This window comes from Mustela lutreola, chromosome 12 (genome assembly GCF_030435805.1).
Source record: "Mustela lutreola isolate mMusLut2 chromosome 12, mMusLut2.pri, whole genome shotgun sequence".
NCBI classification, from domain to species: domain Eukaryota; kingdom Metazoa; phylum Chordata; class Mammalia; order Carnivora; family Mustelidae; genus Mustela; species Mustela lutreola.
Window position 1 is genome coordinate 48,578,182 of NC_081301.1, and position 16,959 is coordinate 48,595,140.

At 39.3% G+C, this 16,959-nt stretch overlaps 1 protein-coding gene across 2 annotated transcripts in view; it reads left to right on the top strand.

The window, feature by feature from the left end:
- MLLT3 (MLLT3 super elongation complex subunit) overlaps positions 1-16,959 on the top strand; it is a 285,375-nt gene that overhangs the window by 162,299 nt on the left and 106,117 nt on the right. For both annotated transcript variants that reach the window (XM_059143193.1, XM_059143194.1), the window contains exon 4: positions 5,099-5,242. In XM_059143193.1, coding sequence (XP_058999176.1) covers positions 5,099-5,242 — 144 coding nt within the window. The remainder of the gene's footprint in view (positions 1-5,098; positions 5,243-16,959) is intronic.

The window sequence follows — 16,959 nt, forward strand, 5'->3', positions numbered from 1 at the left end:
GCAGACTCCCCGCTGAGCACAGAGCCAGACACGGGGCTTGATCTTGGTATCCCCAAGATCAAACCTGAGCTGAAGGAAGACACTTAACTGACTGAGCCACCCAGTGCCCCTGCAGGAGTATATTTTTTTACTCCATTTAGTCATTATTAACTGTTTGGTACAGCCTTTCCTGATTAACCCCCATGCACTTGCACAGATAAAATCTATGTCAAGTAGAGATTGTCAGGGGCATAATATTAAAATATGATATATTTTATAGATCTGTGACTTACCTTTACTCCACTTGGCAGTATTTCCAAATTTGTATTTTTAAACATCTGATTGGTATTCAGTGATATGATATACTCACTTGAAGAGCATTTCATTTTTTTCCTACCATTACAAACAATGCTACCACAAACATTTTATCATCTGTATCTGTCTTTGCACACATATTTGACTATTTCTGTAGAAGAGATTCTTAGAATTACTGGGTTAGCATGCTGACTGCCAAATTGTCTTCCCAGAAGGCTCTACAAATTTACAGTCCCAATTATAAGGCAGAAAGCAGTCCTTATGTTTTTAATTAAATTCTAAGGTTGTGTTGACTGTTTTACAGTTTAGAAGAGAGGCAGGTAAATAAAAAATGATCATAATTCAATGTGATAATTACATTAATAAAGGAATGCTCTAAGAGGAATGTCTAATCCAGATTGGATTGGAAGTATTAGGAAGACTTCAGCAGATTTCATGCTTTAGCTGTGTTTTGAATAATGAGTGCATTAAGCAAGCAAGGCAGGAGAGGTGTGTTGGGAGGGAGTAGAGTGTAGGCGTGGGGAGCAGTACATGTGAAAGGCAAAATGAATGAAATAATGCGAAGTATTGGGAACCGCAAGTGCTACACAATTCCAGGAGCACAGGGTGTCGTGAGAAAACAAAGGAAATGCAGGGAAAGTATTAAAGGAAGATGGTTATTCCAAGGAAGTAGGATTTTATCCTTTGGAAAATGATGAGTCATTAAAGGCATTTATATCAATGAAAGGATGTAATCTGATTTTTCTACTGGGAAGATCACTGCCTTGTCACTGTGGGAGGTAGAATGGGGTGGGTTCAGACATAGGGGAGGTGACCAGGTGAGGAATGATGAAGGTCTAAGCTAAGGCAAAGGTATGGTGACTGGACAAAGGAGCTGAATTTGAGAGTTCCTAAGGGGGAATTCTGAGTAGAAATTGGGAGACTATTTGAGTGTGATGAGTGAAGTGGGAGGAAGAGCTGGGAATTTTTTTTTGTATTTTTAACTTTGATAAGAAATTAGGACTTCTGCTTGCCAAGATGTAGCGAGTAGGAGAAAGGACAGATAAAGATAAGCTCAAGTTAAGATAACCTGTGACTTTTGGGGCACCTGGGTGGCTCAGTGGGTTGAAGCCTCTGCCTTCAACTCAGGTCATGATCACAGGGTCCTGGGATCGAGCCCCACGTTGGGCTCTCTGCTCTGCGGGGAGCCTGCTTCCTCCCCTCTCTCTCTCTGCCTGCCTCTCTGCCTACTTGTGATTTCTCTCTCTGTGTCAAATAAATTAAAAAATCTTTAAAAAGAAAAAAAAGATAATCCGTGACTTTGCTGTTGCTGTGGGTCAACTCAGTGGAGATGTGGGCAGATTGTGCAACATGAGTATCTGGCCGTCAGGTGGTTGCTGGGCTGGAGGTATGGATAAGGGAGTAACTGTCCTATAGGAAGAAGTGACACCCTGTGAATGTGTGTCAGCTTCTTGGGGAACTTGCCTGCAGTTAAAGGAGGTCTAAGGGTCAGTGACAAGAGATGGGAAGCCTGAAAAGAAGACTGGGAAGGAATGCCAGTTAAGTGTGAGGAAAACCAGGAGAGAGGGGTATCCTGATGAAAGAGGGGAAAGACCAGGGTTCAGGGCTGCTTGCTAGTGAGCGAATGAGTGGAGACTGATTTGGGGAGGTGTGGACTAGGAGGTGGAAACTGAATTTGTAGTCTGTAATGCTTACATTTTAACAGTTTTAGGTGCTAAGATTTTTGAGTCAAAAAAAGTAGGTTCAAATCACGTTGTTTCATCACAATAGTAATATAACAAATCCTTTTTTTTAAATAAAGAAAGATTTTTTTAGAGTGCATTGGGGAGGGAGGGGTCCAGGGAGAGAGAGAGAGAATGCCAGGCAGGCTCCACAGCCAGCGCAGAGTGCGTTGTGGGGCTCTGTTTCAGGATCCTGACATTATGAGCTGAGCCAGAATGAAGAGACAGTTGCTTAACCCTCTGAGCCACCAGGTGCCCCACAAATTTTTCTTTTTTAAAGACAAGCATTGCTTTATTTGAATACATTCTCTATTAAAAAACAGAACTACCTCATACATTGCTATTGAGATTTTAAAATGGTGCAGCCACTCTGGAAACGAGTAAGGCAGTTTGTAAAAAATGTTGAAACACGGAGTTACTTTATGACTCAGAGGTTCTGCCCTTAGGTGTTTACCCAAGAGAAATGAAAATACATGTCTGCATAAAAACTTAAACACAGATGTTCATACCAGCACTATTCGCAGTGGCTAAAAAGAAAAAAATACACATGTCTATCCGAGAAGTGAATAAACAGTAACTGGGATACCTCATACAGTGGAATATTATTCAGCCGTAAAAAGGAACTAACTACTGACATATGACAACATGGATGAACCCTGGAAACATCATGCCAAGTGAAAGAAGACAAAGGACTACATATTGTGTATGTTCATATATTTGTATGAAATGCCAAGTCTGCAGAACAGGCACCTTTAGGGAAACTGAAGTAGATTAGTGGTAGGTGGTGATCTAGGATCTGGGGGAATGGGGTGTGACTCCTGATGTATTTGAGTTTTATTTCTGGAATGATGAGAATGTCAATCTAAAATTAGGTGGTGGTGATGGTCTCATAATTCTGTGAATATAGTAAAAACCACTAAATTGTATCCTTTTAAGGATAGATTTTATGGTCCGTGAATTATTTCTCAATAAAGCAGTTAAAAGTAAACAAAATGGCAAAGCTAATGACAAATGAAAGAAAATGGTAACCCTTCACAGAGATGGTTAATATTTGTAACACAGAGGCGTTTTTATATAAAGTAATGCAACAAATTCCAGTGCTTTAATTTCCATACCTGGGAAACAGGGCTCACAGTTGACCTAGAGGCGAGCTATGAGAATTAAATGAGATAACTGTTAACATTCGTATTAGTCACTGTCATTATTCTTAGTCTTCATTGCACCTGGGATGCTTAAGAATCTGTGTGTAGAGAGGTTTAAGTGTTTAGCTAACTACGGTAGTAGCTCGAGAGTAGAACTTGAGTATCGTGAAATTCTGATGATTGCGTTCTTGTGGATCTGATGCTGTTTCCTCCTCCTGGTTCATTTCACAGATGTTTATTGGATTTCTGCTATGCACAGGTGCTAAGCTAATTGTCAAGGATGCAAGGATGATTCAACCATTGCTCCTGCTTTCAATATTTTTTTTTTTTAAAACAAGTTTAATGAAGCCATTGAACATGACACTGGGGAAACATTCAAATATTACATAATACATTCGTAATTAAACTGGTTAGCAACTGAGGCACAGAAAATCAGGGTTAAAGCAAAATAAGCTTTCAAAAGAAAACAGTTTAAGTGTCAAAAAACTGAAAGCCTCTTTGAGAAAACTGATGACAGTGTCAAAGTTTTTGTGTTTTTAAAAAAATTTTCTTATTTCTTTTATTATTTCTTTCTTTATTTTACTGTTATGTTAGTCACCATACAATACATCATTTTTAAATTTAATTTAATTTGTGTCTGTGTGTGTATTCCAGAATTAATTGTTTATGCACCACACCCAGTGCTCCATGCAATATGTGCCCTCCTTAATACCCACCACCAGGCTCACCCAATCCTCTGCCGCCTTCCCCTCCCAAACCCTCAGTTTGTTTCTCAGAGTCCACAGTCTCTCATGGTTAAGTAGGATAAAGGGAAAGACAGGATGCTTACCCTAAGATGTGGCAAGGAGAAGAGAGACGCTCAGAGGGCAGAGGCGAGGCAGCGGGAAATTGGGAGTGGAGTCCTAGGAATCCGTCCCCAAAGTGAAACCTGAGTGGAGAAGGAGGAGTACAAGTTGTCCAAGTGACAAAAAGGTGGAGGAATGGAGGTGGGCAATGAGGGTGGTAACGTGAAGCAGGGGTGAAACTCAGAGCTAGCCTAGAACATAAGGGATGCTGGGAATACCCAACAGCATGTGTTTGCTGCACCAGGAGATGGGTAGATGTTGTGTAGCGGGATGATGAGCCGAGAGCCAGGTTCTGAAAGCCTTTCTTAGGAGGCCTTCAAGTGAGCTTTGATTTTTATCCTAATGGCAGTTGGCAACTTTTAAAGTGCGTGTTTTTTTTTTTTTTTTTTTTAAAGATTCTGTTTGTTTATTTGACAGAGACCGCGAGAGAGGGAGCACAAGCAGGGGGGAGTGGGAGTGGGAGAAGCAGGCTTGCTGCAGAGCCCAGGACCTGAGCTGAAGGCGGCAGACCCTTATCTACTGAGCCACCCAGGTGCCCTAGCTTTTTAAGTTTTAATCAAGCTGTGGAGTGGCTAGATTTTTGTTCCATGTGGATAATTTTGAGGCCTGGATGAAGGAGGAATTGAAGATCAATCTGTTCTGAAGTAGGAAGACCTGCTAGAGAAAGGAGCTTATTCTAGTTTGGGCAGTGAGAAGAGTTACAGGTTAGAGGGTTTGTTAGAGAAATATTTAGGAGAGAAAATGGCAGTTGTTGCTAATGGGTGGAGGGGTGGAGTGGGAAAGGGAGGAAGTGGCTTCAGGGGTATCTTCGGTTTCTAGTTGGGTGGCTGTGTTGGTGGCGTTGTACCACTTGAGATATTACAGGAAAAATGATGAGTTGGTTCTCTCAGAAACAAGACACTGATTCATTAGGTATTTGCTTTTTGCTCGGTAGATAATCCCATGATAATTTTCTTTTTCCAGGTCTTTGACACAATAGCTGTTGGATACCTGGGTCTTTTCTGTTTTTTCTGAAGAATGAAACTTTGCTTTCAAAATTTGTATGTGCTTGACTCTTCTCTTTTCTTTCTCATTTTTTTTTTTTTTAAATCTCTAGGAAGAACCTAAGAAAGTCCGCTTTGATTATGACTTATTCCTGCATCTTGAAGGCCATCCACCAGTGAATCACCTCCGCTGTGAAAAGCTAACTTTCAACAACCCCACAGAGGAGTTTAGAAGAAAGTTGCTGAAGGCAGGAGGGGTAAGTTGGCACTGCCTTGTGAAAAACCTTCATATCAAAAACTAGTTGCTACTGTGTTAAGAGGTATCCTAGTGTTTTGAGAGAGGTGAGAGAGAGGAAGGACCTTAATGACTTAGCTATGGACTCCTGGTTTGGGAGGAAGAGGTAAGCCAACACGAATATTTTAAGTAGGTCTGAATCTGAAATTCCACTGTTTCTAAGAATAACTTGATAGTCTGTGCAACTCCAATCTATTTTAACAAAAAGCCGAAAACAATTAACTTTCCTCAGTTAAGGATAGTGTCTGAACTTTGTCATACCAGTTTATAGAAACTTTTAGGTAAATTTGAAAGTCCTGTTTAAAATTATATAAAAAGAGGGATGATTGGGTGGCTCAGTTGTGTTAAGCGTCTGCCTTCGGCTCAGGGCATGGTCCCAGCGTCCTGGGATCGAGTCCCATATCAGGCTCCTTGCTCGGCAGGGAGCCTGCTTCTCCCTCTGCCTCTGACTGCCATTCTGTCTGCCTGTGCCCACTCTCTCTCTCTGACCAAAAAAATAAATAAATAAATAAATAAATAAATAAATAAATAAACAAATAAAATAATATAAAAAGAGGTTGTTGTCCAGATTTTCTTGTGAAAAATTAATAGAAAAGGTATAGTCATTCATATGACAGGCTTGGGTATTTAAATGCACATTTTTGTTTATTTGAATTGTGTGTAGGTAAAAGATGGATCCTTCTTTCTTTCTTTCTTTCTTTTTTTTTCTTTCAAGATTTTATTTATTTGAGATAGAAAGAGAAGGAGAGAGAGAGCATGAGCAGGGGAGGTTCAGAGGCATAGGGAGGAGGAGAAGCAGACTCCCTGCTGAGTAGGGAGCCTAACACGGGGCTCGATCCCAGGACTCTGGGATCATGACCTGAGCTGAAGGCAGACACTTAGCTGGCTGAGCCACCCAGGTGCCCCGGATTTCTTCCTTTCTTTCTTTCTTTCTTTCTATCTATCTGTCTATTTATAAAAGATCATGGTAGCCAAGTTTTGCTTGTGTGATTTGGCTTGGTTGGGGAGCAAGGGGTTTTGTACAGATAATAAAGCGTGGAGTACTTGCTTACTGACTCGTGAAAGTCTGCAGTGGGCACCGTTGGGACCATCATCCTCATTCCGCTTCATGTGAACTTCCTGTGTCATCTTCTGTGGGCGGTTCTGACCCTGTAAAATGTTAAAATAGGTTCTTTATTTCAGAATTTCCTTCACTTCGTTTTCCTGGAAGGTTTTTGATAGCTTTGCCTCAATGCACGTATCATATGTGTAAACATGTGTGGACCATAACTTTGCAAAATGCCTCATTTCTCCTATAAGCTCTATCTGAGGGCTATGCAGGGAAGAGTTTGGCTTTATACAGCACGGGAATTTTTTCCCTTTATTGAAACCCCTTTCAGTGGGGTTAGAGACAACCATTTTGAGAGGATGTGGAGCCTCTCATAAGAAAATCACCCATATGTTCACTTCTGTGAACTTTTTGGTTTATGTAGAACTTGTGGAGTCCATTTTTTGGAATCTTTTTTTTTGCCAAGCACCCATCCGTTCAGTTGAAATACTAATGCATTTGAAGCATTGTAAGTCCCTTTACCACATTTCATTCAGCACTCTGAATAAAATGGTATTTGTCATAAATACCATCTCATGGTTTGTTTTTTTTTTAAAGATTTTATTTATTTGACAGAGATCACAAGTAGGCAGAGAGGCAGGCAGAGAAAGAGAGAGAGGGAAGCAGGCTCCCCGCTGAGCAGAGAGCCCGATGTGGGGCTCTATCCCAGGACCCTGAGATCATGACCTGAGCCAAAGGCAGAGGCTTAACCCACTGAGCCACCCAGACGCCCCCATCTCATGGTACTTTTGTCTTTATTTGTCTTAATGTACTGTGTCAGTACATTATGGGTTAAATAGGTTATTGGGCCAGCTTTGGAAATGAACCACCACGTACAGTACTTTATGGGGAAATGTATCTTCATGAAGAAACGGCCTTTTGTGATACAACTCATTTTCCTTTTTTTTTTTTTTTTTAATTTACTTATTTTAGGGGAGAGTGAACAAGCGTGAGTGGGGGAGGGGCAGCGAAGGGAGGGAGAGAGAGAATCCTTAAGCAGACTCCCTGCTGAGCAGGGAGCCAGATATGGGGCCTGATCTTAAGGCCCTGAGATCATGACCTGAGCTGAAATCAAGAGTCAGATACTTAACTGCCTGAGGCACCCAGGCACCCTTGTAATACGACTCATTTTTAAACTTAGAGATTTATTATATATTTATTAAGGAATGGTGTTTTTTTAAAAAACCTGTTTTATTCTTTTTATAGTTATCAAAACCACAGTGTTGATGCTATTTACCTCTGGCTATGCCCTTAAAAATGAACTGGTCCATTCCTGGTTATCTACCCAACAAAAATGAAAACACTAGTTTGAAAAGATATATGTGCTCTTATGTTTATTGCAGCATTATTTATAATAGCCAAGAAGCACGCTATGTGTCCATTGATAGAAGAATGGGTAAAGAAGATGTGCTATATATACGTAATGGGATATTACTTTGCAGTAAAGGAAGAATGAAATCCTGCCAAGAGGATTTCATTGGATGGACCTCGTAGATGGATATTCTGCTAAGTGTAGTAAGTCAGACAGAGAAAGACAAATACCATGATTTTACTCGTATTTGGAATCTCAAAAACAAAGACAAATACCATGACTTTACTTATATATGGAATGAAAAAAACTGGCAGCCAACCAACCAAACAAAATAAAACTAACAGAAACAGACTTGCAAAGACAGAGAACAAATTTTGTTGGTCACCAGAGGGGGGGAGGGTAGGGGACTGGTGAAAAATATGAAGGGGATTAAGAGGTACAGCCTTCTAGTTATAAAGTCAATAAGTCATGGGAATGAAAATAGAGCATAGGGAATTTAGTTAGTAGGACTGTGATAAATGTATATGGCGACAGATACACTTATCATGGCGAGCATTTCATAATGTAGATAGCTGGCGAATTACTATGTTGTACACCTGAAACTAAGATGATATTGTCGGTCAACAATTGAGTCCTGATGCAGGACTCAATCCTGGGACTTTGGGATCATATCCTGAGCTGAAGACCAGCTGAGCCACCAGGCGCTGTTGAATCAAAAAAAAAAAAAAAAAAAAAGAGCTGGTCTATTTAAAATCCTGATTGTTAATATTTCCGTTTTATGATGGTGGCATTTTATGCTTCTCATTATTCCTCTTGGCTGTGTCTTCAGGTGGGTGATCAGAGCCCGTGGATTCTGGAGCTTGAATATGTGAGGCTTCTGATAAGAGTCGTAGGAAAGAGTAAATACGACACAAGAACTTTATAAAACACTTCTTAGTCCCAGAGTACTCAGGGCTTGCTGGCCCGCTGGAGAAGGGGTTACAGGTCACTGATAATACAGATGAGCGCGTTGTCGATAAGATCTCGGGTAGAGTTCTCTCTCCCTCTTCTCAGCTCTATCTCAGAACTGCCCTCCTTGACTCTCCTTCATTGTATTTTTTGGAGGGCAGTTTGAAGCCTGCGGATTTTTTTCTGTTAGACTTGGATTGTGTCTTGACACCTCTAAAATAGGTTGAAATGTGAACTGTTCAGGCAAATCAGTTACTTAACAAAAATTCTTTAAGAGACTGATGCCAGTGGATTTTGGGGTAAAATTAAAATTTGAAAATGTGTTTGAAATAATAGAAATCCTCTAGATTCTGTCCAGGTAGTACGGGAAAATTAGTCTTTTATGGAAATCTGGGCATCTGTAGACTAATGAACATTTTTTTGGCTGCCTAGATTTTTGTCTACCTTGTATTGTTTTTGCCTGATATGTAAATATTTATCATTGTCTTGATATTAATGCAGACTGCTATAGTGTTACTAACTTATGAACCATTTTGATTTTATTAGAAATATTCTTTCTTTCTTTCTTCTTCTTCTTCTTCTTTTTTTTTTTTTTTTTTTAAGATTTTATTTATTTGAGAGAGAGAGTGAGAAAGCTTGAGCGGGGAGAAGGTCAGAGGGAGAAGTAGACTCCCCATAGAGCCGGGAGCCTGATGCAGGACTCAATCCTGGGACTCTGGGATCATATCCTGAGCTGAAGAGCCACCAGGCGCTGTTGAAATCTTTCTTTTAAGCTCTATTAACATCATTGACATGCATATACCATTGTATAAGTTTAAGATGTATTGATTTGACACACTTGTATATTGCAGAAAGATCACTCCCATAGTATTAGCTATCACCTCCGTCACGTTACATAATTACCATTTCTTTTTTGGTGAAAACATTTAAGATCTACACTCTTAATAATTTTAAAATACACTATATGATAATATTAATTATAATTGCCATATATACTTGCTTTTCATTGCATTCCACTTGCTCCTCTTATAAGTGACCGTTCGTCCTGTTTGACCAGCATCTCCTCCCTTCCCCCACTCTCCAGCACCTGGTAGCTGCCATTCTAGTCTCTGTTTCTAGGAGTTCAGCTTTTTAAGATTCCACATATAAGTGATATCATAGAGTATCTGTCTTTCTCAGTCTGACTTTCACTTAGTGTAATGCTTTCAAGTTTCTCCCATGTTGTCACCAATGGCACGATGTCCTTTCTCAGGGCTGAATAATACTCCATTATTCTGTCGATTCACTTAGGTTGTTTCCACATCTTAGCTATTGTGAATAGTGCTGCTGTGGACATAGAAGCACAGATATCTTTTCAGTATGCTGGTTTTATTTCCTTTGTTTAAACACACACATACACGCACACACGCACTTGGGATTGCTGGATCCTATGGTAGTTCTGTTTTTAATTTTTTGAGGAACCTCTATATATTGTTTTCCATAGTGGCTGTACCAGTGTACAGTCCCACCAACATTGCATTGAGGATTTTATTTTTTTCCACATCCTCTCCAATACTTATCATTTCTTATCATTTTGATAATAGCCTATCTAACAAGTGTGAGGTGATCTTTCTCAGGGGCAAAATCGTGATTTTATTTTGCATTTCCCTGATGATTAATGATCTTAAGTACCTTTTTATGTACCTGTTGGCCATCGTGTATCTTCTTAGGCAGATTTTTAAAAATCAGGATGTAGTTTCTGCCATATGAATTCTTTATATATTTTGGATATTAACCCCTTAGATGATTTGTAAATACTTTCCTCTGTAGGTTTCCTTTTTCATTTTGTGTCTGATTTCCCTTGCTTTGCAGAAGTTTTTTGTTTGATGTAATTGTACTTGTTTATTTTTTATTTTGTTGCCTTTGTTTTGATGTTTATTAGAACTCTTGTTATGACTATGTCTCTTCAGATAAATCCCCCCCCCCCCCGCTGGATTTTAGGGCAAAGAGGGGTGCTAAGTTTCTTACACTTAAACATTACATGTGTGATATAGATGTTTATATTCTGTCTTTACAGGAAAATCTCAATCCCATATCATACTGTGTGAAATCATTATAGCATGAGGCATGAAAGAGTAAACCTACTGTTTGGGCTCTGGGTCCTTCTCCTGACTTTTTCTTTTAAACCAAAAGTACATAACACTATTAAAAGTTGAACTTGGTGGGGCACCTGGGTGGCTCAATGGGTTAAAGCCTCTGCCTTCACCTCAGGTCATGTTTCTAGGGTCCCGGGATCAAGCCCCGCATCAGGCTCTCTGCTGAGCAGGGAGCCTGCTTCCTCCTCTCTCTCTTCTGCCTCTCTGCCTGCTTGTGATCTCTGTCAAATATATAAATAAAATCTTAAAAAAAAAAAAAAAAGTTGAACTTGGCTTTTCAAGAGATCAGAAAGGTTGTTTTTAGAGGTAGTAGCATCTTAGAAAAATACTTTTAACTATTAGAAGAAAATAATTCCAAAGAGCTTTCTGCCAGAAGATCTTGAAAGATTTTAGATTTTTTTTTTCTACTTTAGAATCTATAAACCAATATGTCATAAACTACATGACAACTTTTTTCTTGAGGCAGGTGTTCCCACAACATTCCTTTTTTCCTCTGGATTTCTTCCTCTTTTTTTTTTTTTTTTTTTAAAGTGTTGAAGCTCATTCTAAATAGTCTCAAAGAAATGTACTCTTCTGTTGAATAGCAGAAGTTTTATATATATATATATATATATTATAGTATATATATTATATATATATTATATAGTATATATATTATATATATATTATATATATAGTATATATATATATATATAGTATATATTTCGGATATTTTGCTTTAAAAGAAAAAATAGTAACTTTTGAGGGAAGGATACTTTTGTAATGAAGCATTGTTCTCTGATAATATTGGACTACAGAATGATTTCATTTTCAAGACCCTAAATGAGAGACCTTATTGGAACTGCTATAGGGAACTTGTAGATTTGGTTTAGGATCTAGCCCCTGTCAGGCCTTAAGTAAAAGACAGAAGGCAGGGGTCTGGACATACAAAAGAACAACCTGGGAGCTCCTGAGAGGAGATTGCTTTTATTTTGAGATCTTATTCTATTTTTTGTTTGGTAGGAAGGGTAGAGACCATGAGCAATAAACTTTTGAGGGTAAGACATGATGTAGTCTATTTGTCCTTGGATTTTAAACAAAAGGACCAAATATACTCCATTGGGAAGCACCTCTGAATTCCGCTGAGAATTTCTACTTTTTTTTTTTTTTTTTTAATTTGACAGACAGAGGTCACAAGTAGGCAGAGAGAGGGGGAAGCAGGCTCCCTGCTGAGCAGAGAGCCCGATGCGGGGCTTGATCCCAGGACCCTTGGGATCATGACCTGAGCCAAAGGCAGAGGCTTTAACCCACTGAGCCACTCAGGTGCCCCTCTACTTCTTTTTGTATAAAATGTTGAATCCTTTTTGAATGATTTTCAAAATGCTGTTTAGGATTTCGGGTTTTTTTTTTTTTTTTTTTTTTTTAAAGATTTTTGATCACAATAGATGAATTTGTTTTTACTGATCACTTTCTTAGTAGCTAGAATTCAATCCTACTGAAAAAAATGCTGAGGGGCTTGACATCTATTACGTTTGACTGAAAGATGAGTTTTTCTTTTGGGTGTTGGCAGTTAAGATGCAGATATCGTGTACCTATAGCTGAAAGTCGTCATTCTCCTAACAGCTCTCTGGGGATTCCTGTGAGGAGGGAGTGTGATACCGTTGGAAAAAGTTTTAAAATCAGGTAGACTTAAATAAAAAGCTCGTCTTTGCCATCTTCCAGCTGAAAAAAATGATGACATCTCTTTGAATCTCAGTTTGTCAGCCGTGAAATGGGTGAGACTGTGTTTTCCTCAGTGGGAATGTCCAAACATTAAATTCCAGTTTGGTTAGCAGATACCCGACCCCTTGGTTCTTTTTCCTTTGTTGGTTTAGAAAATCAACAGATCTTTAACTACATTTATGTCAAGCATTAAAGGACTATGAGAAAGATTTGCTCTGTGGCATAAGGCGCTCTAAATTTAGTCATAGGAAGCCGTCTTTACTATCGGTGAGTGTGACTCGCATACTGGTGGACCTGTGTTGGATTTAAAGGATAATAGCCCATGGTATCTCCCTTCAAGGAGTTTAACTCTGGCAGCTTATATTTTGCTTATATAAAGATTTTATTTATTTATTTGACTGACAGAGATCACAAGCAGGCAGAGAGGCAGGCAGAGAGAAAGGAGGAAGCAGGCTCCCTGCTGAGCAGAGAGCCCGATGTGGGTGGGGCTCCATCCCAGGACCCTGAGATCATGACCTGAGCCGAAGGCAGCGACTTAACCCACTGAGCCACCCAGGCACCCTATTTTGCTTATATAAAGTGAAATGAAGATCTGTTCAGATCTGTTCTTTTTTTTAAGATGTAAGATTTCATTAGAGAAATTACTAGTTTTCATCATTGTTCTTAATTCTGAATTTCTAGCAGATCTAATAAGGCTTCTTAAAGCCCTTAGAAGATTTCCTAAGTAGTATGTTCAGCACGGTGGTTGTATCCTTATGCTTCTGGGGAGAAAGCACAAAAGGGACAAGTATCTTTGGAGAATCGAGTTTATGTTACAGCTGCTCCCCTGTTTTTGGCCTGGAAATCAAATGGTCTGCTGTGGTTCTGTTGTTCTTTATGGAATGGTGGTAGGATACTGGTAGATTTTTTTTTTTTTTTTTTTTGTCTTGCTTGCTTGCTTTCCTCAATTAAACAGGCCAAAGTCTAAACATGTTGTTCAGTCTATTTCTGAATCACTGGCAAGCAGTTAATTTTGAGGACTGAAAATTAAAACTAACCACAGCAGTTGTTAAAACTAGGGTTTCTATAGGCAGAAATCCAATTCCGTTCAGACACCACCTGTTTCAATAGGACATTTCAGACGCCCATTTGGCAGGCGTTGCTGGAGAAGACATGGGGAACATGCTTTCAGTCTGTGTTAAGTCTGCAGCATAATGTAGTCCTGCTTCTCAGAGTGACAGTTACATTTATATATGATACGTTTTTGCAAGGAATAAATTGGAATCTTTCTGAAACACTGCTTGCTGTGAAGTGGCATTCAAGTCCACGGCAGATCCCACCAAGGGGTTTTGGTTATTAAAGGATCAGAGGGAGCTCTTGATAAGGAACGTTCCCCAATGCAGCTGTGCCAGCCATCTGAACATAGCATTTTATTGCAGGGTTCTGGAATGAATCTTGTCTGGGGCCCTTTAGTATTTCCTTTTGTAGGGCGATTTAGAACATTTTGAATTTCTAAACAGTGTAGATCACGTTCTCCCCTCCCCTCACCAAACTTTACGTTGTTTTTTGAAATAGGTAAATACCCACATCATACAAAGTGACGTACAGTCAGTCTTCCTTCAGGCCACCAACAAAGCTGGCGTGAATAACCTTTTCCATAGCTCTTTGTGCACAAAGATGAGTATATCTGCAGGAGAAATTCCTAGGAGTAAAATCATGGCTCGGAGGCAAAGTGGAATTTAAATTTTGACGGACATTTACAAATTGCCTGTCAGAGAGGTTATACTACTCTGCTTGCTTCAAGAATGTGTGAGAGTACCTAGTTCTCCTCACAGTGATTTATTAAACTCCCTTCCAGCCCCCCCATTGGATGAGTGAAAAATGAGATCTAATTTTTAACTCAGATTTCTCTTATGAATGATGATGAGCATCTTTTCATATGTTTAAAAGCTATTTTCATTTCCTCTCGAAGACCACATTTTAATGTATTTTAAATTGGAAATATTCTAAGTGTTTCAGTTTCAACTTAAATTTATGGGTATTCTTCCCACATACTTGCATTTGGAAAGGTTACAACAAGATAGGGAAGCCTAGTTCACCGAGGTCCATGTTTTCAGGCTTTCTTCAACATGTAACAAATTATGTTCTTAGGAACTGATTTGTCAAGACTTAGGCTTCTAAAAATATAAGTGGCTTTTGTGGCAAACTCATCCCAGGAGTGCCCAGAGGATGGATAGCTGGCTGCTTATTTTCAAAATGACTCAAAGAAAATAATGCACGGAAGATTATGTTAGTCGCTGTTCCTGGACAGCTTCATTTGATTTTTTGGATATTTGTTTTGGGACAAGTGTGCCTCTTTGTTATTTTCTGATATATATCATTCTGTAATTACCTTCCTCAAAAGATAAAAGGATGCTGCTGTTTTTCACCAGCACCAATAAAAGCTGATTTATTTAAATAAATGTAACATCAAGTAGGCTGCCTCATTTATTTGGTTGTTTCTCAGAATTGAGGTTAATTTTCTGTCATATATGCTATTTGCTCTTTTCTATATCCCCTTCCCCATGCCCCCCTGCCATCCCAAGCCCAGAAGATTAAATCGTGAAAGTAGAACATACGTATAAATGATAAATAGAATGTCAGAGTTGTGAGGCTTCATTCCAAATGTAACATTGGTCTCGTAAATTTTTAGGGAAAGCATGGTCATAGTAGAAAGTTATGTCACTCAACATATTTGGTGGTTTTTATGGTTTAATTTCACCTAAAGTCACAGAAGTTGACGGCGGGACATTGCGGACTTTTAAAAATATGCACCAAAAAATAGCTGTGGTCTAACACAATCTGCTTTCATTTGTTCCTTCTTTCCTAATTACCTACTACTTCCCTTTTCAGTAAGGGAGGAAGAAAGCGAGGCACACTTTTCACAAGGTCCATAGCCCAGATATACTTACTGAATAAACTGAACAAAGGCTCAATGTGGCGGGGGTGGGTACAGGTAGATGTTTCTTAGTGTGTATTAGGAAGAACTCCGGCGAGTGTCTAAACTCCCAGCATTGGAGGGCATGCCGTGGTTCTTCTGGCAGATCTCCCAGGAGCGGCAGTTTAGCCGACTAGATGTAGAGACTTAATTTAGTCTTGAAAGAAATGCTGTGATATTTGGAAGGAAAGCAACACGGAAGCCTACCTCTAATTCTCACCCCCAGTGCACAAAAAGTTAAGAAAATAAGAAGTGACTAGAAAAGGGGGGGAAAAAAACCCCAAACCGAAAACGTGTCAATCTTGGAGATTTTCAAATTAAAAAATGAACAATTCTTTCTCTCTTTTTTTTTTTATTTTTTTATTTTTTTATTTTTGTTTTGTTTTGTTTTGTTTTGTTTTTTTAATTTTTTTATTTTTTATAAACATATATTTTTATCCCCAGGGGTACAGGTCTGTGAATCACCAGGTTTACACACTTCACAGCACTCACCAAATCACATGCCCTCCCCAATGTCCATAATCCCAACCCCTTCTCCCAAACCCCCTCCCCCCGGCAACCCTCAGTTTGTTTTGTGAGATTAAGAGTCACTTATGGTTTGTCTCCCTCCCAATCCCATCTTGTTTCATTTATTCTTCTTCTACCCACTTAAGCCTCCATGTTGCATCACCACTTCCTCATATCAGGGAGATCATATGATAGTTGTCTTTCTCTGCTTGACTTATTTCGCTAAGCATGATACGCTCTAGTTCCATCCATGTTGTTGCAAATGGCAAGATTTCATTTCTTTTGATGGCTGCATAGTATTCCATTGTGTATATATACCACATCTTCTTGATCCATTCATCTGTTGATGGACATCTAGGTTCTTTCCATAGTTTGGCTATTGTGGACATTGCTGCTATAAACATTCGGGTGCATGTGTCCCTTTGGATCACTACATTTGTATCTTTAGGGTAAATACCCAATAGTGCAATTGCTGGGTCATAGGGCAGTTCTATTTTCAACATTTTGAGGAACCTCCATGCTGTTTTCCAGAGTGGCTGCACCAGCTTGCATTCCCACCAACAGTGTAGGAGGTTAAGATTTTATTTATTTGACAGAGAGAGGAAGAGAAGGAGAGAGTAATAGAGGGAGAGGGAGAAGCCGACTCCCTGCTGAGCAGGGAGCTAGATTGGGGACTCGATCCCAGGACGCTGGGATTATGACCTCAGCTGAAGGCAGACACTTAACCAACTGAGCCACTGAAGCACTCCAATTCTTTCTCTTTTTAAATATACACATATTACAGTTGAAAACCGTTGGTTCAGTTTTTCCCTCTCTTCTTGGCTCATGTAGTTCATTATATACTTGTTTTTAAAGTTGCTTACAAAGCTTATCTAATATACCTAATCTGTTGCCTTAACTTCTAGCATCCTAGTAAAGGAACTGCTTATGAGAGCAGCTGTCTGCCTTGGCTGTCCCCACTGGATATTGTTTTTGGCTCATGCTCTATAATAATAAATAAAAGTAATTTTTGTGATGGGGGGGTAGAGAAAAG